Source organism: Gobio gobio, assembly GCF_949357685.1.
Source record: "Gobio gobio genome assembly, chromosome: 12".
NCBI lineage: Eukaryota > Metazoa > Chordata > Actinopteri > Cypriniformes > Gobionidae > Gobio > Gobio gobio.
In genome coordinates this window covers 30,027,307-30,052,218 of record NC_137105.1, presented here as the reverse complement: position 1 = coordinate 30,052,218, position 24,912 = coordinate 30,027,307, and the positions used below count along the sequence as shown (strand labels likewise).

Genomic DNA, 24,912 nt, shown 5'->3' with positions numbered 1-24,912 from the left:
CGTTATGGAAAAAAACGCAATACAATACAAAATGCCGTCTTCAAGTAGTGAGGATGATTTTTTTGTCCTCTCTCTTCTTAAAAAGAGAAAAAGAAAGAGGAAATAATGGGGCCATCATCCACTCCTGCGATCGCGTAGAGAGGAAGGAGTGTTCCACTTCCTTATCAAGGAGCTGCGTGATTATCCAGACTAGGGGTGCTCCGATTGATCGGCAACCGATCTCGATCGGTCGATAATCGCTTTGGGATGATTGATCGGCGGTCTCCAAAAAGGCCGATCTCATGAACCGATCGCATGCTGACGGCACATAAACCCGCACCTGCCGTGAGAGCTAAGGCATGATACGCAGCGACACCGTCTCATTCTCTTTCCAGCGCGGGTAAAATAATTATAATGCTGAAGGTGAGGTACAATTCATATTTCTATATTAAATAACTTACGCAGTCATTTGAAAACTTTCTGTGGGACGTAAATTCACAAACAGCGCGCGTGGCAGTGGCGCAGTGTCGCATCGTCACTAAAGTTTATCATTTGCATTTATTTTTAAGTCTTGCCAGTGTTCTAACCGCTCAGCACTCACGCGCACGGTCTAGACAGACAGACAGACAGACAGACAGACAGACAGACAGACAGACAGACAGACAGACAGACACACAGACACACAGACACACAGACACACAGACACACAGACACACAGACACACACACAGGCCATCTCACAAAAAGCTTGCGAGTACAAATTGCGCTGAAAGGGTCAGATCCACACAAATGTATGTACTAAATGACCGTCTTGACGAGTGTGCACGTAAACCCTGTCGTGACTCGCGAGTGAACGTTTGAGCAACTGCATGTAACTGTATCCGTGTTCGCTCTTAAAGTGACAGCTGTCGAATAAACTGCTGCTGTCTCTGAGTTTCTCTGTGTCTTGTGTTGTTTGATGAACCTTTATGACACTCACTGCTTGAATGACTAACTTTTGCAACCTTAAGTGTAAGGATTAATCTAATTAAATTTATTCAGGGAAGACCAATATTAATTTACATTTGATTTCTTATTAAAATGTCTTTAGTATTTCTTACCTCAATACTAATGTCAGACCTACCTGAAAAATTGTATTTAAAAACAAAAATGAACTGCATGATCAAATATTTAAGTGAGATAATTATATACATTTATAATATACATTTATTTGGGAATGGCCCACAGAAGCCTTAGGTTATCTCATTTTCTAAAATAAACACTTGGTGGTTCTTCAAGATCTTGACTCAGTTAATTTAGAGTTAGTTTCATTTCTACAAATGGTGAAAACTCTGCAAGATTATAGATAAAAGATTGCCATTCCCCTGCCATTCTGTGATCGGCAGTGATCGGCAATCGGCAGATCATGATCTTGGTGATTGGTAATCGGCCCCAAAAATGCTGATCGGAGCATCTCTAATCCAGACCGATTCAAAGTTTACTTTAGAATATCAGTGACTCAGTTTGATGCTTTGCTAGCGATACCGGAGCCACATATTAAAAAGAAGACCACCAATTTCCGTGAATCAATTGATCCTAGGGATACACACACACACACACACACACACACACGGTGTGATATAATTATAGCTGTGATATAATAATATTAGTAGTATTTTTGATACAATAATATTTGTAGGCTATATATAATTGTAGGTATCTGAGCACTGGCGAATCATTCACCACCATTGCCAGCAGTTTAGGTTTGGCATTAGCACTGTAGATGGGAAAAACGGATGCGAAAAATGCAGAAAATCGAACCTGTTCCGAAATTTTTTTTTTAGGCAGTGTGCAAGCGTGACTGACATAACGTGTGGTTGAATTTATTTTTTGACATGCGAAAATTTCGCATGCGAATATCGGACTTGGAGTGTGCAAAGGCCTTTAGAGATCATGGTTTTGACGTGATCGACACGCGGTTTCGAATCCGCCTTGTGGTTTGCTCTTATCCCTTTTTCCATCACACATCACATCGGAAAGGCATTTACTTTGAATAAAAAATAAGAAAATGTTCTAAAAGTGTAAAAAAAGGGTCTAACGACATGTTTAATAATAAAAATAAAAGCATTTATTGGATAGTGTATGTTGGCATTGCATAAGTTTCCAGTCAATTCGCTCCATGTCCAATAAAAACAATCCATATAATCCGTCTTCTTCATGAAAAATCTTCCTTTAATCTTGATCCGTTAATAAATCAAGCAAATACAATAAAATAAACAAATATTATCTTAAATCCTAAATATCACGGATGCAGTAAAGAAAACTGTGCAACTCCACTCTATTTCATACAAATTACGAGCCACCGCATGCAATTCTTAAAGGGCCAGTGTACAATTTTAGCATGCAACACATTTCAATGTAAAATTAGAGAATAATTATCTAAATAGTACACACAAATAAATAAAGTTTACATTCTAAACACAAATACTTAAAGACTGAAATGCACCACATAATTTGCAATATTTGTCAGTGAAAATAAGCTAAATAAGGCTCCTACATGTAGGGGTAGGGGTTGGTGTAGGGAGGGCTTTTATTGTCCCATTAAGACAGCATCCGTTTAATAATTTTAATACATTTAATCATTTACACTTGTTATTATTGCATCCTGTTTATGTACAACAATACTGAGGTGCAAATAGTATGTATCTGTCAAGATAAAGTATAAATTGCATATTACTATTTACACATATTGCAAAGAACTTCTACTTTTATATGGTGTAAATAGAATCTATTTTGTACTTAGTAAAGCTATTTAACTTTGTAAATAGCATCCATCACTATTTTTACTTAGTGCAAATAGTCTCTGCCTATTTTATTTTGGGAACATGAGGGCCCATCAGGACTGCCAATGCATAGGGCCCAGGATCTTGTGCTATGCCCCTGTGTGCAAGAATGTTTATTTTGTTTCAAAAGGAAACTTAATGTTATGTCTAATAGCCTACCACTGTGCACTATTTTGTTTTATGCACTGTGTGATCAGATATGTCAGATATGTAGTTAGCCTAGGTCAGTTTTTTTTTTCCTTTTCTTTTGTAAGCGGAAAAAATTGGGGCTACCTCAGATTCTGTTCATTTAGCTCTTTTATTGTTTTTTTATTTGTCTTTTGCTGTGCAAACTGACAAAAGTTAAAAGACAAACAATGAATAAACCTTATGTTTTTCAATAAATTTGTTTGTGTTGGTTTTAAAATTTGTCATTACGAGCTGCTTCGCCGCTAAAATGACTGGCCCAGCTAACCTTCTTGGTTTGAAAATCTGGCCCAACTGAAATTGTAATTGAATAGCCCTGGATTAGAGGATTGTGAATTTTCACTAGTATGTAACATTTTGGTGTCATAACTGCCTGTTTTTGTGTCAAGGCTGGTCAAAAAAACATTTTTGGCCAGTACATTTTCTTAAGTCAACGGCCATTGGCAGGTGTGGCAAAAATAGGCCCTGCATCGAAAATATAATTCAATTTCTTTAAAATTATATATTATATTAACAATCAATATACTGACAAGACCTACTGATGGTCTGTGCATGTGCATTTACCTTACCGGAGGAAGAAGAAAAAAAAGCAACAAAAAACAAACAAAAACAAATGCTACACAACACACCTGACCCAAAGGTCCATTTGTATGATCAGGACCCAGCACTAGAAAAACTAGCTTGACAACATGCTCATGTTCTTGGAAAAATTGTTGCTCCCATGTGCTCTTGGCAAACATCCTCAGGTTGCAAAGAACAAAGTGCTGCTCTCCAGTTACATGACAGAACACTACACTGTTATTTTCCAAGCTTGTGTCAATACAAACAGGGACAAGCAAACGCTCAAAAAGCTAGTGGACACTAACTCCAAACAATCCATTCTATCCATCTCATAACCTCTCATCACAGTTTAACAGGCTTTAAAAGTGGCTGGGCACTATATAATAACTTCATAATAACTAAGTCATTATTAACCAACATTATATAATGTTTAACAGATAAAGTTCATGTACATTAATGCGAAAATACTTGATGTATTAAAGCAAAGTTTCAGTACATGTCTAACCACTTTAAATGCACATTAACTAACGGTTTGGTTTATAAAATGGGTAGTTCAGGGATGCTGATTGGTTAATATAGAGCTCCAACTAAAATTCACAATTCAGTAGCAGCTAAGACATGTAACAGCTGTTTACCATATGTGCACAGCAGAAGAATGGAACTTAAAAGAATCTGATAAACAAAAATATGATATCCTTAAAGGAACACGCCACTATTTTTGAAAATAGGCTCATTTTCAAGCTCTGACCCAGGTGTACGCACAAAAACGGGTGAAATGAGAAATGGCGACACCGTCGGCAGATGGAAGAAACACGTGAAAGTGTGTGAAACTGTAGACCGTTGTGTAAAAGAAATGGCTATGCCTCTCATAAATAACATGAAGACTTCACAAAGCAAGTCTTACAATTAACAGCCTCCACGAACACCTGTTTGATCGATCTGCAGTATAAAACAAACAAAATCAAACGAAAATTACAACAGAAATGCAAATTAACACATATTTGCAAAAAGAAATATGTTCTGCAATAATATTGGCATGTTATGCAATTCATCCTCATAAATAATATAGTAAACAGAACGAAATAGCTCATGTATAAAACTGATATTCTCGTCAATGTGTCCGTCTGGCGGAGCAGATATAGACGCAATTAGATAGAAAGACAGATATATAGATAATTAGGGAGAATAGATAGATAGAAAGACAGATATATAGATATGTATGTATGTATGTATGTATGTATGTATGTATGTATGTATGTATGTATGTATGTATGTATGTATGTATGTATGTATGTATGTATGTATGTATGTATTAGGGATGGGCGATATGGACTTAAAAATTTATCCCGATATTTTCTAGTATTTATTGCGATAACGATATCAATGACGATAAATGTAGTATCATTCCCCATGTTTTTGGATACAAGTGAGAGCTGCATGCATTCTGCATGCAGACTCAGAAAAACAAATGATCTTACTTAAAACGTACCTGTCATCAAATAGGCTCCTATAATACATAATATATATACATTTATTTTTTTTATGTAAAATTCCACACCAGCCTTTTCAGAAATGGAAAAGTTGCAGATTTAATTGTCTTCTGTAAAAGTGCAGGTAATGTTTAAATAGTGCAACTGTGCTGAAAAACATCACACAATACAAACAATAATAATTCAAATCAATGACAAGTTTTAAATGTAAACCGATTCTGTATTCATACACTCATGGTGCAAACAGTAGTAAAAATAGCAGAAACAGCAAAAGTAATTATCCCAACCATGTCTTCAGATTACAAAAAAGTTACAAATAAGGATTTAATGATAGAACTTCAGTCATTTGAGTTGATAAAATAATACCACGAATTCTTCAACTAATAAAAATAAACTGCACTAAGGATTAATGAGCTTCTGGGTTCATGAATATTAATCACGTTGTCAGCGCTCATTCGAACTGATTTGCTGAAATCAAAACAGGCACAGCCTATGAGATTCCCGTTTGGTTTGTGCATTCGTCTCTTCCTGTTCACGAAAGGCTGAATAATTCCAAATAAACACCTTTATTTTACAGGAAAATACAACAAAGGATATTGTTTACATGTAGCACGTCAATTCTGTGTTGTGTAAGACTCTCTCGCTCTCTCTTTGAGTGTGTGTGTAACACTGAGCGCTCTCAGTCGCGCGCCTCACACTAGTGTTTAATGTGCGTCAAATACACTGCGCGCATTCATTGAGATGAACTGAAATAGTATGCTTTACCGATCGATTGAGACGGAGCGAATCTCTTAAGCGCTCAGTCCAAGTGCTCAGCGAGTGAAAATACATCTGTATGTACAGGTTCAGATTGCCCTCAGGTGCCCCTCGTTTAGCTATGAACTCTTCCGCAGCTCTGCACGTGAGATGCGGATTCAGTGCCGCCGCTCCCATCACGAGCTCCGCGTAGGGCACCAAGTGCTGCGGGGAGCACCACAAGAAAAGTTAATATATACTAAGTGACGAACGCAGCCACCACGGCCATCATAGAGTAATAACGCTTAGGGCATCAACACGGCCAGCGACGGCACTGTGCGGATGGGTCGCGCCATCAACTAGGCTTTATCGTTATTATCGCGGGAAGACAAATTCTTATCGTGGGGAGAATTTTTACCGGTATATCACAAACGATAAGATATCGCCCATCCCTAGTATGTATGTATGTATGTATGTATGTATGTATGTATGTATGTATGTATGTATGTATGTATGTATGTATGTATGTATGTATGTATGTATGTATGTATGTATGTATGTATGTATGTATGTATGTATGTATGTATGTATGGATGGATGGATGGATGGATGGATGGATGGATGGATGGATGGATGGATGGATGGATGGATGGATGGATGGATGGATGGATGGATGGATGGATGGATGGATGGATGGATGGATGGATGGATGGATGGATGGATGGATGGATGGATGGATGGATGGATGGATGGATGGATGGATGGATGGATGGATGGATGGATGGATGGATGGATGGATGGATGGATGGATGGATGGATGGATGGATGGATGGATGGATGGATGGATGGATGGATGGATGGATGGATGGATGGATGGATGGATGGATGGATGGATGGATGGATGGATGGATGGATGGATGGATGGATGGATGGATGGATGGATGGATGGATGGATGGATGGATGGATGGATGGATGGATGGATGGATGGATGGATGGATGGATGGATGGATGGATGGATGGATGGATGGATGGATGGATGGATGGATGGATGGATGGATGGATGGATGGATGGATGGATGGATGGATGGATGGATGGATGGATGGATGGATGGATGGATGGATGGATGGATGGATGGATGGATGGATGGATGGATGGATGGATGGATGGATGGATGGATGGATGGATGGATGGATGGATGGATGGATGGATGGATGGATGGATGGATGGATGGATGGATGGATGGATGGAAGGATGGATGGATGGATGGATAGACAGACAGACAGATAGACAGACAGACAGATAAATTGTCCACAGGGGAAAGTTGTTTTCATAGTAAAATTTCTTCATCAGCTACGGAATCATGATATTCATGCATATACCTTTAGTTTTATTTTTGATAAAATAACGTATGACATGTCTCAACCATTCAGAAAGCTGCAAGACATTACATTTGCACTGAACTATTTCCCATTTCCACGTAGATTATAACCGACATCTATAGCTTGTCAGATGCAATTAAATGGATGGAAATAAAATGCCCCATCACAATGCATGACGCACAATGGCTGATCTTGCGCTCTAGAAGATGTGGCAAATGGAAGGATTCGGAGTGAACGCATCTTCAGACAGCAAGAAGACTTGCTGGCAAACGAGGACACACTCTGGTGATGGAGCGCTAGACGCTTTTTTGCCTCGACTTTGATGTCCGACCATTTCTTTTTTATTTCGGCCATGGTCCGAGGTTGTGAGGCTACAGCATTTACGGCGTCTGCAACCTTTTCCCATTCAAGTGCCTTTTTGGCATTAGTAATGCCCACACTGTGCCCTCCAAAACAAAATGTTTCTCCTCTTTTCCACCTCGCCAACGATAACTTCACTTAATGTGAAGTAGAAGTTATGTTTTTTTTTTTATTTCCTCTCTGTGTTTGCCATGATTTCGCAATCGATGAATATTAACTTGTGGGCGTTTCACGGACTATTTATGGGCAACTATGGGCGTAACATGAAGCCGCAAAAGCTGCGCTACATTTAGAATTGATTGTGATTTATTAAGGGAAAACTGCGTAGGATGTGCGTGCGCACGGTTTTATAAATCCGAATATTTCAGCGCATACGCACGTCCTATGTTTCACCCGTACGCCACTTCTGACGCAAATCCTACGCAAAGTTTTATAAATGAGGCCCCAGGTCCAGATCGCAAAACAGAATGAAAAAGAGTTATCTGACCATTATTTCCTTTCTAGGCTAAACAAAGCTTTGTGCTTCACTCCTGTGGTAATATTCACGTGAAACAGCATTCACATAAAAAACAATGGGTTAGTAAAATAACAAAGTTATTTTTTTTAAAGTAGAAAATAGTATTTATGTAAAGAGATATATTAAAATAAAAAGAGCTCAACTCTTAAGTGGAAGGAACCTATTTTTTCCCTCTCACGTGCAACCTAGCAGATGAATCATTATTTGGGTTAGTAAAAATAACTAAACGATAGTTTTAAGTAGAAAATAGTATTTATGTAAAGAGATATAGTATATTATCTACCTATTTACCTAATTACTATTTACTCATTGTATCTCTGTGCTTTGACGATTTAGTAAACAAAAAAATATATTTCTGTGGTAGAAAACGTTGTGGCACCAAGATCAGCTACTATGGGGGCCCTTGGGTTTGTTATTGCCTCAGGGCCCTGCGTGTTCTTAATCCTGGCCTGTTTGCAGTGGAGTTAAAAGGACAAGTCACAGTTCCAGTCAATATGGGAGCTATTTTGACTGGATGAGAGACAATATTTGGACCATCATACATTGTTGTTTTGTTGTCGTTTCTTATATTTTTATGATACAGCAAAACTTTTGATTCTGCATTTTGACATTGAGACTGCAATAGGTCTATTTATGCTGTGATTTATTTCTATTGTAGTTGTGTCTTCAGCCATTTTGGTGTGTTAAATGTTAAGAATTGTTATGCTTGCCCTTTTTATGTTTGAATTTACAATGTGAAAAACAAGGTTGTGTTCCATATTATTTTAACATAGTGTCATCATCATATCAGTGTAGATGTAGATGGACCAAAATAAAACCATTAAAATATAAAGTAAATAAGTATTGTGATACTTGGTGCCACAGTGATACTCTTGTCCCAAAAAGTATTGCTATACCACGATTCTCAATATGTTGTCCCACGGTGAGTCATTTTTCCCTGTTGCACCTACACAAAATTGAGGGTTCCCCCACCTGCCAAATCCCACTTTAACCACTCTGTGGTGTGTGTGTGTGTGTATGTATGTATTAGGGATGCAACAATACAGTTAGTCCACGGTTCAATACATACCTCGGTTTTTAACCACGGTTTTCGGTTCGGTTCGGTTCGGTTCTGATGGCTTGTCACATCAGTTTTTTTCTATTCTATTTTAAGCGACAGGAATAGCAAGAGGTTAAGGAGAAAAAATACTATTTTTTAGTGAATGAGAGTAGGATACAGCCATAGGCTGTGCTGTAATGCGATCTCAGCTGTGCTCTGACTGCTCTTACTACAGTGCATCAATGAAATGGGTCCCCTCTCAAACAATGACGCGCTGCGCCGCGTTCCGAACGTTGTTTAAGCGACATATACCGGTATTGCGGTATCAACAAAATTCATATCATAAAAAAAATAAATACCGGTATTCGGTATGAACCGGTATACCGCCCAGCACTACAACATACACACGCCGATTTTACTTTCACTTTAGACATAACCTACTGTGTTTATGTAAACCTGGTGTGTATTTGACAGTATTAGCGAAGTAAGACTACTTAGTCCAGTAATCGCGTGTTTGACAGGCGTTTAGTGCGCGCGCTCGGAAAAGCGCATGTTTAACCGGCAAGGCTGTAAAACGCATGCAAATAATGAGCTTTCGTGATTGTGAATAACTATAGTGTTCCGTGAGTGTAACTCCACCACTAACGTGTGATGTGAATGTATGTCGCGTGGTTCAGTATATTGGGATGGAGTCAAATTATAGAATTTGTAGAAAAATAATTAATTAAATGCAAAACCGAAAAACCGCAATTCACAAGCGCGTATTGAACCGTGAAGGCCGTACCGAACGGTTCAATATTATATTGAGAATTGTGGTAGGGCTGAACGATATGGACAAAATTTCATATCTCGATTTTCATGCCAGATATCTCGATATCGATACAATACGATATGACTACGTGTTCGGTGAAAACCAGAATCTGAATTAAAATGTGTTTGATTTAAGCCTACATTTCAAAAATTCGTGTCAGAAAATGTATTGTTTTTAAGTCTTTCGCACGTACGATCACACAGGTGTAATCAGTCTAGGCTGGTCCCTGGAGCGTATGATCAAGTGCATCACATGATCAACTGTTGAATTTAGCCAGAGACAGGCACGCTCAGAGCTGTCATATATCACAACTAGGGATGGGCGATATGGACTTAAAAATGTATCCCGATATTTTCTAGTATTTATTGCGATAACGATATCAATGACGATAAATGTAGTATCATTCCCCATGTTTTTGGATACAAGTGAGAGCTGCATAAAACAAACAATGATCTTAAGTAAAACGTACATGTCATCAAATAGGCTCCTATAATACATAATATATATACATTTATTTTTTTTATGTAAAATTCCACACCAGCCTTTTCAGAAATGGAAAAGTTGCAGATATAATTGTCTTCTGTAAAAGTGCAGGTAATGTTTAAATAGTGCAACTGTGCTGAAAAACATCACACAATACAAACAATAATAATTCAAATCAATGACAAGTTTTACGTGTAAACCGATTCTGTATTTAATCATACACTCATGGTGCAAACAGTGATAAAAATAGCAGAAACAGCAAAAGTAATTATCCCAAAAATGTCTTCAGATTACAAAAAAGTTACAAATAATGATTTAATGATAGAACTTCAGTAATTTGAGTTGATAAGAAAATAATACCACAAATTCTTCAACTAATAAAAATAAACTGCCCTAAGGATTAATGAGCTTCTGGGTTCATGAATATTAATCACGTTGTCAGCGCTCATTCAAACTGATTTGTTGAAATCAAAACACAGTGCAGCCAGCCAATGAGATTCCCGTTTGTGCATTCGTTTCTTCCTGTTCATGAAAGGCTGAATAATTCCAAATAAACGCCATTATTTTACAGGAAAATACAACAAAGGGTATTATTTACATGTAGCACGTCAATTCTGTGTGGTATAAGACTCTCTCGCTCTCTCTTTGAGTGTGTGTGAAACACTCAGCACTCTCAGTCGCGTGCCTCACACTAGTGTTTAATGTGCGTCAAATACACTGCGCATTCATTGAGTTGAACTGAAATAGTATGCTTTACCGATCGATTGAGACAGAGCGAATCTCTTAAGCGCTCAGTCCAAGTGCTCAGCGAGTGAAAATACATCTGTATGTACAGGTTCAGATTGCCCTCAGCCTCAGGTAGCCCCTCGTTTAGCTATGAACTCTTCCGCAGCTTTCGCTGTTTTCGCTCTGCACGTGAGATGCGGATTCAGTGCCGCCGCTCCCATTGCACGGCGCTTAGGGCACCGAATGCTGCGGGGGGCACCACAAGAAAATTCTCTCTCCAACCCCCGTTCAGCTATACAAAGTGATGAACGCAGCCACCGCGGCCATAATAAAGTAATAACGGCCAGCGGCAGCACTGTGCGGATGGGTCGCGCCATCAACGAGACTTTATCGTTATTATCGCGGGAAGACAAATTCTTATCGTGGGGAGAATTTTTACCGGTATATCGCAAACGATAAAATATCGCCCATCCCTAATCACAACTTTGTGTTTTCAACCACATACTGTTTATTTTAGGTTTCAAACATATAAATTCACATAAGTACTAAAAAAACAATACATTTAGAGTTTGTAAAATACACACTGATGTCTATGGAAGAGGTAATAATATTCCTTTCCATTATAATTTGACACGTTTTATTCATATCAGATACACATTGTGTAAGTAACTTCAATGTTTACTCTATTCTATTCCCAGTTCACCAGCCACTTACTTTTAAGTATTTCGGGAGAAGTGGATGAATTCACGTGTTGTAAACATAGAGGTTGTAAATCCAACAGATCCGATTCTCTGAACTGCGTCTGCGGCACAAACTAACACTGCGGCGCCCATCGCGCATACAGCTCAACTAACGCGATCGTTATAAAGGTGTTTAAACAACAATATACTTCCACTTGCATGTATTTGACAATCGGAATATCAGATATTTCATGCCATAGCTAACACATTTGTGAATATTCTGAATAAAAAAGGAAAAAATGACATAAAAGCAGATCATCATTCATTCAGCGCTGTTGCTGCTGCGGTGTGTCACGTGACAAGCAATGGCGCGTCACCATGGAAACGCCCCCCCCCCCACCCCCCCCACTCACAATATAGTTCCCACGTCCCTGGTAGTGTGTGCGCGCTGGCTTTAGCGGTGCATTCAAGGGCACTCGTAAAACTGATGTTTGTTGTGACTGCCAGAGTTGTATGCAGGGCGAGCTCGGAGAGGGGAAATCTATATCGTTGCTTTTTTCGATAGTAATATCTTGAAAGTTCATATCTAGATATAGATACGATAACGATATATCGTTCAGCCCTAAATTGTGGCATCCCTAGTATATATGCATGTATGTATGTATATGTATTTGCATGTATGCATGTATATATATATATATATATATATAAAAAAAACACACACACATTACGTATTAAATGATATTATTTGATTAATTAATTGCTTTTAGTAAATTATAAGCAGATCATTTCCGACAAGAATTTTTTTTTTTGCCTTGCCCCTTAAAGAGATAGTTCACCCAAAAATGAAAAAATTAGCTCATGATTTACTCACCCCCAAGTCATCCGACATTCTTCTTTCAAACTAATAAAATCTGAGTTATATAAAAAATGTTCTGGCTAATCCAAGCATTATAATGGCAGTAATAGTTGCTCTGTTTTTGAAGTCCATAAAAAAATGCATCTGTCCGTCAAATAACGTGCTCCACGCTAGGGGTCGGCCGATTATCGCCGTCGATATTAAGCATTTTTATGGTTATCGGTAATTTTCAAAACCGATTTGCAGATAAAATAATTTTGAAATGCGCGCCCAGCCACCTCTGTCAGAGCGCACCGCTCTGTGACCTCCTAGACTAATGACCGCCCATCACCCATCTGATTTGTTGGTAGTCACGAGTCCAGCCAATCAACGTGGAAGGCTGAAGGCACTGAAAATTTTGCGCTCTCACACAGAAAGCACTTGCTAACAGGAGGTGCCGCGCAGTGATCACGCAAAGGTAAGGCAGCAGTGATCACTATCAACTTGTAGTTATACAGGAGTTAACGATCGTCTCCATCTTCAATCAGATACTTCAAATACCTTTTGAAAAGATCGCTTTATCCCCGTAACGTTAGTCTCTTTTGATGATAACTGGGACTCTGTTAACGACCATCGCTCCTCTCCGTTACCACAACAAACGGCCAGAATTCCATATGTACGGAGATCACTACACTGAAGTTGCAAAACACCTCAATATAATCTATTTAATGACAAGCAACCCCGTTTCCAGTTTTACTGTGAATTCCAAGTCAATGTCCGTCATTGCAGTGATAGCTTTAACAGAGTTTAGCTACTTGGAACAACAGCATGAGAGTTGAAAATAGCCTCACATCGGTGCTAGTGTAACTAAAACCTATTCTAGCTGCTCGCCATTCGGCCATCTTAACATTATATTGTGAATAGATTATCAACACGAATGAAATCACTCACGTCTGCTGCCGCTGCGCGTTATTTGTGTTCACATAGCTTCACTGAACAGCGTCCATTAGGGCTTGTACTAAAAAATTTTGCATATTTGGAGAAATTTTGCTTTGTTCTCACGTGATTGCAAAATATTTCATAATACAGAATACCATTTCTATTATTTCTCACTGAATTATGCGATCAGATGAGCTAAGAGCGTTTAGATGATTTGCGTTAGTGATCTCCGCGCTCTCTCATTCTGAATAGCTGTCAATCATCTCACATGGCACATTTCTGGCTGTTCTGTACACATCCTGGTTTTTAGCTCCGTGATAAATAGTCAAACAAAAGCTTCTACACATATAAATAAAGCAAATAAAATGCTAAATATAACATATTACAACATCATTATTAAATGACACACACACACGCACATTATATATATATATATATATATATATATATATAAAATATAATATAATATATGTGTGTGTGTGTGTGTGTTTTTTTATATAATCCATTGATGGTCACTTCTTTAAGGTTTACAAAATGCTGCTGATGATCCATGCACTTTTTATGTTATTATTCTTAATATTAATGTTGTTAATATTAACAGTTCTTCCAATTAAAGATATGGTAAAATAATTTAAAGGGAGTCTTTGTCAGAGGCCTTTTTATTCTTAATTTTGACATCAATTTTCATTTTTACACTAGACACATATATCGGTTCTCGGTCTACTTGATCTGTAATAATCGGTATCGGCATCGGCCCTGAAAAACGCATATCGGTCGACCCCTACTCCACGCGGCTCCGGGGTGTTAATAAAGGCCTTCTGAAGCGAATCGATGCGTTTGTGTAAGAAAAATATCCATATTTAAAAATGTGTTTCATTTTTTCTATGGCTCTGCATCAGCTATGAGGCATCTACGTATATATATATATATATATATACGTATACATCTTTGATCGCACCAGTATTTTGACCTTATTCGCCGGAAGTTATGGCGCTGGGAATACTAGATGACATTCGTCTGATAAGAGGTAAAAAAATAACATAAATACTGTTGGGTTTCTCGCAGAAACCGATCGTTTCGTGTCTTAAGACATCAATGTGTCGCCAAGAGCTGCATGGTTTAATAAGGATTCGTATGTCTGTGTTTTTACTCTCATTGCTCTCATACTCTACTACCCATTGACATGCATTATACGACTATCACACTGCAACTGTTGGGAGTTAAAAATCTTAATTTGTGTTCTCCTGAAAAACACCTACATCTTGGATGCCCTGGGGGTAAGCAGATAAACATAAACATTTCGTTTTTGGGTGAACTATCCCTTTAACACAGTTAATCATTTCAGTTAAAATGACTTAACTACTATTAAAAGATGATAAAAATATGAATAATATGATATTGGAATTTTAGCTTGGATGTATTAGATAAATTGGATATATAGGCGTGTAAAGAAGATTCGATTAATTTTCATTTCCACTATTAACTGTTTAAATAGAAGCAAACTCTTGAAACCATGGTAGACTTTAGAGAGATCACACACCCAAACACCCACTCCCTACACACGAACATAAGCCAGACCATAGTTTCGTTCCTAAATCCGTAGCTCAATATAATTTCTATCTGAAATATAATGTATTTATCTATTGTAATTTAACTCAAAGTAAACAGCATATGCGGCTTCTGTGTGTTCACTGGAGCGTGTTTCCGGGTGTATGTAGCACAGGAGGCGGCCTCACCTTCTCCGCCGGGCGGCGGTATCTCTTCTGCTGCTGCTGGAACAAGCAATGGTTCTTCACGAAACCATTTCCGCCCGCTTTCTTTTCTCGTTTCGACCGCTGAAAGGTATCTCCATTTAGAAGCTTACTAGCAGAGTTTTGCGTCATGGCAGGCTGGCGATGTGTACTGGGTCTCCTGCTTCACTTATTTAATCTCACTGTTCCCGTATCCTCCAGTCCAAACCGTCGAACGACATAGATACGCCCACTCCTAGATCATAAGAAAGACCTCGCCCTCCACACACACTCACAGCCAATGGTGTTGAGGAACGTTTTGTGAGCGTGGTTTATTGGTGAATATTTATTATCTGACTGAAGTCATTAACCTATAGTAACCCCTTTAGGAGCGTGAACCAACTGAACCAACCCCAACCAACCCTTTTTCTTTACGTCACACATTACGCGTTTTTATTGGATACTAGATAAGCTCCAGAGAGTAATGGAAACTCTGACATGTACGTTAATATCTAACTGTATGGAAGCATGATTGAGATCTGTTTTGTGAAAAAGAGTGATTTTCAGAATTTCAGATTTTCAGCACCTTTAGACACTTTTCACAAATAAGGTACAAAATAAGTTTGGAAAGAAACAAAGGCTTATGTCTATTTTCTGTTCTTTTTCAAAATGATTTTATTTAACCTTAACACAATTTGAGGCACACTGATTGACTTCACTAGATTATAGCAATAAGTACGGTGGCCCAGTAGTGCACAACACAACGAAATTTAAAAAGCATACATCATTTCACAACACAACGAAATAAATTCACACCCCAACGAAATAAAGCCACAACTCAACGAAATCAAGCCACAACACAACAAAATAGCCACAACACAACGGAAATGCTCCCGACCACTAGGGGACTCTCGGAGTGCGGTAAAGTTAGTTTTCCTTGCATTGTTCTATAGATTCGCCAATCTTACAAATATTTAAACACTACGAGCAGTTTTAAGTGTGCAGTTGTATATTGACATGAAATATCAATTCAAAATCACCTACGTGCAGCTGCATATTTTTACTTAAGAACGCTTTGACCCGCTGCCACGGCGCTAAGGGAGCGTCTGCCAATTCCACCAAGTTGAAACATATAATTTGTATGAATTAAATTTACTTTTTTTTTTTTTTTTTTTCTAATTCCAATGTTGTGTTGTGCATTATTAAGTCAGTTTTACCAATACAATCAAGCTGTGGAATTTTAACATGTCTGTTTTTAAATGTTAAAAGCAATTTTAATTCATACAAATTATACGTTTCAACCAATTGGTGGAATTGGCAGACGTTCCCTTAGCGCAGTGGTATCGGGTCAAAGCATTCTCGAGCATAAATATGCTGCTATAATGCATGTAGGTGATTTTAAATTAATATTTCATATCAATAAACAATGGTTAGCCTACATACTGTTAAAACGAATTGTGGTATTGATTGCCCCCGAGTGGTTGGGAGCATTTCCGTTGTGTTGTGGCGTTTTCGTTGTGTTGTGGCTTGATTCTGTTGTGTTGTGGTTTTTTCGTTGTGTTGTGGCTTGATTTCGTTGTGTTGTGGCTTGATTTCGTTGTGTTGTGGCTTTTTCGTTGTGTTGTGGCTTGTTTCCGTTGTGTTGTGGCTTGATTTATTTGTGTTGTGGCTTGTTTTCGTTGTGTTGTGAACTTATGTTTGCTTTTTATATTTCGTTGTGTTGTGCACTACTGGGCCACCGTAAATAAGCCTTATCTAAACAGATAATACAATAATAAATATGAAATATAAAATTGTGGAAGCCATGAACCGCAAAGTAAAAGAAAATCTGTAAAAAAAATTGTTTTTTTAAATTCTCTAAATATTTAAAACTTTATCAAGTAAAGTTCCAGCCGATCGCCTTTCGTGGAAAAGTGTTGAAAGTTCCTACTCGCAATTCAAGATGCGTACTGACGAGCGTACCTGGTTGTGTTAGTCTTTCGATCAGCAGAGGCACTTTCAACACTTTTTCCATTAATTGAATACGGAAGGCGGTCGGCCGAAACTTTACTTTATAAAGTTTTAAATAAGGTTATTTTTCTTACACAAACGCATCGATATGCTTCAGAAGGCCTTTATTAACACCCCGGAGCCGCGTGGAGCAGTTATTTGACGGACAGATGCATTTTTTATGGACTTCAAAAACAGAGCAACTATTACTGCTATTATAATGCTTGGATTAGCCTGGACTTTTTTAATATAACAGATTTTATTTGTCTGAAAGAAGAATGCCATATACACCTAGGATGACTTGAGGGTGAGTAGCCTAAATCATGGACTAATTTTCATTTTTGGGTGAACTATCCCTTTAACCGTTGAACTCGCACATCCGTCAAGTTTGTTGTTTTGTAACACTTTTTATCCGTGTTTGTAGTTCTAATCGAATCCTCATCCAACTCGCAATGGGTTGTGGGCAATATTAGCTGTTAGAGAGTGTGTTGATCTGCACTTCAAATTGACCAGAAATAGTTGACCATCCGGGTATCTTTGGAATACTCTTTTCAACATATTATGATTTGGGACATACTAATTCTATTTTCGAATACTATTTAGGACAGATAGTATTCGAGTTGGGACGCAGCAACAGTTTCCTGTGGCTCTACTGATTAGTCATAATCACTCTGATAAGGTACACTTTAACGAAATGCGTGGGTGCGGCTCTCTCCTCTCTGAGCAGACAGGGAGTTCATGTCCTAAATTATCTTGACGATTGGTTGCTCTTAGCCCAATCGAGAGAGGAACTGTGTGCACACAGGTCTCTGCTCCTCAGCCATCTGGAGAGTCTGGGGTTCAGAATCAACATGAGCAAGAGCTCACTGTCCCCCAGCCAATGCAAATGCGGGCCTGGATTTTACCGGAATGCTCCGTAGTGTTTGTACTGAAGTAATGTTTGTACTGGACTTTTTTTGAAAGTTATATTAAACTGTCTTTATCTATTAAAATAGCATCTTAGTAAGATACAATTTGAACCGCTTAAAGTAATAAGTAGTAGTTCTATTTTAAAATCTATAGGTAATAAAGAGAAGGAAATGCTCTGAGGGACATATTCAACAGCACGAAGCCATGCTAGATCATGCCATTATGTTATGTTTCAATAACCTATGCATTGTTTTCATCACTGTCAGATATTCTCAGATAATATGATAAGACTTTGACATCACGATTGTGCCATCTTATGGCCTGCATAGCATACAGCAGTACTTCACCAGAATGAAGATGTCTCCCTCAATCTCATTATGTACACCTAATTCTTTTAATCTTGTATTATATACAGTGGTTTATCTATGTTATAATAAACTTTTCCCTCTTGCGTACAAATTGAACATTGTTCTTCTGAGTGACTTAAGCATTTCCAATAATTTCAGTTTTCAAAATTGTTTACACATCTCACAGAAATCAACCTAAATTACTTACTGTACTTATTGTTGTATCTGTAGATTAAGCCAGGGTGAGAAAGTATTTTAACATGAAAACTTAATTTTTTTTATGGTTCAATCAATCAAATAATCTGGTGGTGTGACAAAATAATTTTGAAAAGTAATGTTTCATGGAGTTTTGTGTAGTAAAATAAGTACATAAACACTGCATTTTTCTACTAATGTAAGAAAACAAAAATGTAATGTCATTTATCACTGCTTAATATGTCATGTCAGCTACCCATTCACCCCTGTAAACACAAATATTTGGTCTCGATTGGATAAATATTTCTGACCATTTGTTTATTGAATTCAGACTTAGTTTTGGTATTCACCTTATTCTTAATGTAAGAGAAGGTGCAGCCATTGTAACTTGATTGTGTCAAGGCTTCCGGTCTCATCCGCTTCCATTCATTTTAGCTGTACAAAAACTCTGTTATCCTGCTTGAAATTGCAAACCGTTATTTGCTATCTTATTATTTTAATTTATTATCGTAATAATAAGCACACTGGTTTGTAGCACAATTTTTTAAATTATTTACAGCATTTTGTTATTCTTCTCGTTATTTACCTACACCAAACGTTTTGGGACGCCTGCTTTTACATGTATATGAACTTTAATGAAATCCCATTCTTAATCCATAAGGAGTTTGCCCACCCTTTGCAGCTATAACCGCTTCAACTCTTCTGGGAAGGCTTTCCACAAGGTTTAGGAGTGCGTTTATGGGAATTTTTGACTATTCTTCTAAGCGCAATTGTGAGGTCAGGCACTGATGTTGCCCTACGTGCAGTGCGTGATGCGCATGGTGGGAGTGGTGGCACTGGATGTTGAATGAAAAGACCTGGCTCGCATCCAATTCATCACAAAGGTGTTCTATCGGGTTGAGGTCTGGACTCTGTGCAGGCCAGTCAAGTTCCTCCACACCAAACCCACTCATCCATGTCTTTATGGAGCTTGCTTTGTGCACTGGTGTGCTGTAATGTTGGAACAGGAAGGGGCCATCCCCAAACTGTTCCCATAAAGTTGGGAGCATGAAATTGTCCAAAATGTCTTGGTATGCTGAAGCATTAAGAATTCCTTTCACTGGAACTAACCCCTGAAAAACAGCCCCACACCATACCTTTAACACCGAACTTTACACTTGGCACAATGCAGTCAGGCAAGTACCATTCTCCTGGTAACCGCCAAACCCATAGGCCTACTCGTCCATCGGATTGCCAGACAGAGAAGCGTGATTTGTCACTCCAGAGAACACATCTCCACTGCTAGAGTCCAGTGGCGGCGTGCTTCACTGCATCCGACGCTTTGCATTGCACTTGGTGATGTAAGGCTTGGATGCAGCTGCTCAGCCATGGAAACCCATTTCATGAAGCTCTCAATGCACTGTTCTTGAATGTACTAATCTAAAGGTCACACAAAGTTTGAAGGTCTGTAGCTATTGACTCTCCAGAAAGTTGGTGACTTCTGCGCACTCAGTATGCGCTTACCCCGCTCTGGGAGTTGCTGTTGTTCCCAATTGTTTCCACTTTTTTATAATACCACTAACAGTTGACTGTGGAATATTCAGTAGTGAGGAAATTTCAAGAATCGACTTATTGCACAGGTGCACGGCAACCTATCATGGTACTGTGCTTAAATTCACTGAGCTCCTGACTGTTTGTCGAAGCAGTCTACATGCCTAGGTGCTTGATTTTATACACCTGTGGCCATGGAAGTGATTGGAACACATTAATTCAATGACTTGGAGGGGTGTCCCAATACTTTTGGTAATATAGTGTATATCACAGAAAAAATATTAGCAACAATGGTTCCATTAAGAACCTTAAACATCCATGGAAACTTTCCATTCCACAAATGGTTCTTTACAGTGAAAAGGCTTATTTCTTTTTATTTATTTTTTTTTTACTGTGATGAGCTATAATTTCTTCACTTCAGTTTCACTTTCAATATAAAATTTTATTTGCTTCATCCTATCAATTGGATATTCCTCTTTTTATGTTCACTATACACGCCCATCCTGTTTTGCTGAATTAAAAATATATTAAATCATCTTAGTCAACCAGACTGCACATCCACCCCCTTTTCTGTCTGTTAAGTATACCAATATTCCTCTTGATTAACAGATATCTTTGCCTTCAGCACTGTTCTGACAGAACTACTTCACCTCAGTCATAAAAATGTATCACTCTATCCCTCTCTATAAAAATCTATATCCTAATCTGATAAATAACACTTAGCCACATGTTATATGTACTTTCAAGTATATATTAGCCTTTTAAGTCTGCATTTTGTCCTTTGTATATTTTGTACTAGTATAGCATTTCCTTTTTTAAAGATTCATGGGTCTTTAATGTCTTCTCATCGGCTCTCGTTCAATCTGAATGACAGACAGTTAAACGGTTTGTTTATTTTCAAAGACACAAATCCTCAAATCGACAAAGTTGGGGTGTTCTCCCCCTGCAACTGCCTCATCGACACGGCATCTCAATAAACCCGTCTCCGGCATGTTGACTCAGATTGTTCGAATATTACAATTAAATAATACTTAAATCGATATGTCATCCTCAATAAACCCGTCTCCAGTGTGTTGCCTCCGATCATTCGAATATTGCACTTTAATAATTATTTAATCAACATCATCCTCAATAAACCCGTCTCCAGCATGTTGCCCCCGGTCCCTCGAATATTCTGATCTATTATGACCTCTGAGCTGTAAAGCTGCCAGAATAATAATAATAATATGCTGTTTGTTAATTGGCCAGAGGAGAACTGGCACCCCGACTGAGCCTGGTTTCTCCCAAGGTTTATTTTTCTCCATTAGGTCACCTAATGGGGTTTTGGTTTCCTTGCCACTGTTGCCTCTGGCTTGGCGTGCTCAGTTGGGGACACTCAATTTTTGGGGGACACTCAATCGAAATAAATCTAATTAATAAACTAAATTAACCATTTAAACTAAATTACTGATCGAATTATTGATCTAAAGCCCACACTGTCACTGTATGATAATTGAAATGAACTGATGACATCAGCGTTTTTTCCAGAATGGCTATACAGCTGAATAAAATTATGCTGCATTATTTTCCTGTTTAGCACTGTAAAGCTGCTTTGAAACAATCTACATTGTTAAAAGCGCTATATAAATAAAGTTGACTTGACTTGACTTCCCCAGGGATACATTTTCAGCCCGCTTCCCTTTTTAATCTACACGGCACCCCTTGTACAAATTGTGTGCCAGTGGTTATGCTACACCAGTCCATGGCTATGGCCTTGTCCCAAATGGATCACTTTATGTTATGTCATGTCATGCAGAAGTATAATGAACAATGTGTGGGCATGTTATGCTGCTCACAACACACATATACACAGAATGCCTACATTTTTTAAAATGAGCATGTAAAAATGGAATTTCATAGAGTGATAAACTAATATATTTTTTTATCTTCAAACTATATCATAATATTTCAAAAAACTTTGATGAGTAGTAAATGTTAGGAGTAAGGGTGCTCTGATCAGGATTTTTGGGTCCAATTACCGATCACTGGAAGCACCAAAATTAATAATACTTTTCTAAACAACAATGTATTTTATGTATAATCATGAATTGACAACTCTTTATTTATTGGCAAGTAGCAACATATGCCATTCCCTCTCTTAGAGTTGATTAGGAACAGCTTAGAGCTTAAAAATATAGCATTCCTGTGAAATAAATAACAAAAACAAAAACAGAACGGTCTTTCTCAACAGAAAGTAATCAAATGTAAAAAAAACAATGCATCTTCACTGTATAAATTAAACGAACACGTCAAAAGTAGACTGTATTTTACGACAATCACTGACCTAGCTGATTTAGATGTTAAAGGGTTAGTTCACCCAAAAATGAAATTTCTTCCATTAATGACTCACCCCAATGTTCACGACGCCACAGTGACGCTGCTGCCGTAAGACGCTGTGACGTGTTATCTGGTGCGATAGCAGATACCAGATAACACGTCACAGCGTCTTACGTCAGCAGCGTCACTGTGGCGTCGTGAACGCGGATTCAAACAAAATCGGAAGAGAAGACAATGCTTAATAAAGTCTTAGTTTTTGTTATTTTTGGACCAAAATGTATTGTCGACGCTTCAAAAGAGTCTAACTTACCAAACGATGTCACATATGGACTACTTTGATGATGTTTTCATTACCTTTCTGGACGTGGACAGCAAAGTGTGCATACACTTACATTCAAAGGACTGAAAGCCCTCGGACTAAATCTAAAATATCTTAAACTGTGTTCCGAGGATGAACGGAGGTCTTACGGGTGTGGAACAACATTGGGGTGAGTCATAAATGGAAGAAATTTCATTTTTGGGTGAACTAACCCTTTAAGTTTGAGCTTAGGGACGAATGCACACCTCTATTAAGTATACAATGCACTAAAATAGCTAGTAAATTGCTAAAACTCAATATTGCTAGTAGCCAAAAATATACAGTATGTAAAGTTTTTTCTATAAAATCTCTCAAACAATACTTGCATACAAGGGTGTTTCATCTACTTTTATCAGCACTTTTATGTTCCAAGGATTATAAAAAAAATAAAAAATAAAGTTTTCTTTATATAATGGTCATATTAAAACTTTCATCATGCCTTCATTTATTTTTCAATGTTTTTATTTATTTGTGCTAGACTATGTTCAATAATAAATATGAAAATTGTTTTTTATTACATTATAATAGCCTAAACAAAGAGTGAAATAAGACTTTTTTTTTTATTTATTGTGAAAATTATTAATCAATCTTTATATCAAAGCCCCTCAGTTGTGATGTAATTTCCACAACTAACAATTTTTTGCCCTCCCAATAAAGTTTAATCAAACGTTAGTGTATCTGTTTACTAGTGTAACTTGTATTGGTGTTTTGTGATTTTATATATATATATATATATATATATATATAGTGTCATTTCAATTCAAGCTGTAATTTTGTCAAATTATGCAAAAGTGATTAGCATTTAACTGTAGCCATTGCATAATTACATGGCAGTATTTTCACAAAATGAGTGGGGATTTAAGGGTTCCAGTCAATTTTATTTATAAAGCACTTTTGACAATGGACGTTGTTTCAAAGCAGGTTTACAGAAAAAAATTATTTCTCAAATTTTGTAAGGTCCTCATTTAAAGGTTCAATTATTGGACAAGTGCATTTTAAAATAATTTATAATTTTTTCCACAGGGCCAAAAGTGCACAGAATCACCAATAAAAAGTCAGTAAAGTCTTCTTAGTTAACATATAAATGACTATTTACTGGTTAATATTAAAGAGGCATCTGGTTAATATTAAAGAGGCATCTGTTTGTCTGTTTGACTGACACAACCATTACTTTCTTTTCTAAAGCCCTATGGAGCTTCAGACGAGCAAGCTGAATGCTATTTAAATGCTGTTTTAGGCTCTGCTCCAAAAGAACAAAAAGCTTTTTGCTCAATCGACTGAAACAGCCAGCTTGGAATATTGCTGGTTGTTCCTCCGTGGACAGCAGATAAGAAGCTATCAATCTTAGCTTTTGTCTGCTTGCCAAAGTTTCCATTATGACACAAAACAATGTGCTGGTTGTTTGTTCTTCAAACCATACAAAAGCTTGCAAAAGAACCAATTTCCTTAGGCTGTCATCAATGAGAAACTCATTTTTCTTGCTCGATGTATTTAGAAATGCAAACAACAGAAAAGTGAGGACTCATTATCTGCCTATCCCGTAGAATTAAATACATCTGAAAACCTGGAAAATGCTGGAATTGAAATGAGAAACAAAATGAGAAAGGATATTAAAAAGACATCTAGATTCTACATTGACGCATAAAGCATCTGTTTTGAGCAATATAAAGAGAGTATTACAGCAGAAACGAATTTTCTCTTTCCTTAAAATCAGGATATATATATATATATATATATATATATATATATATATATATATATATATATATATATATATATATATATATATATATATATATATATATATATATATATATATATATATATATATATATATATATATATATATATATATATATATATATATATATATATATCCTATAAAACATTAAGGAAGCATTTTCTCTATTTAAAACAGTCCTAGGGAAAATATAATCATTTAAAGAATCAATCCATTATTAATAGAGGACCAACTTACGGATTCGTTTTTTT

The 24,912-nt window shown here is 37.4% G+C and overlaps 1 protein-coding gene across 1 annotated transcript in view; it reads right to left on the bottom strand.

Annotated features, from left to right (window-relative positions):
- sptlc2b (serine palmitoyltransferase, long chain base subunit 2b) overlaps positions 1-15,536 on the bottom strand; it is a 47,587-nt gene extending 32,051 nt beyond the window's left edge. Inside the window, exon 1 of the mRNA XM_079830481.1 lies at positions 15,283-15,536. Within this exon, the coding sequence (XP_079686607.1) occupies positions 15,283-15,429 (147 nt within the window). The 5' untranslated portion in view covers positions 15,430-15,536. The remainder of the gene's footprint in view (positions 1-15,282) is intronic.
- Between the last annotated feature and the right edge of the window lie 9,376 nt (positions 15,537-24,912).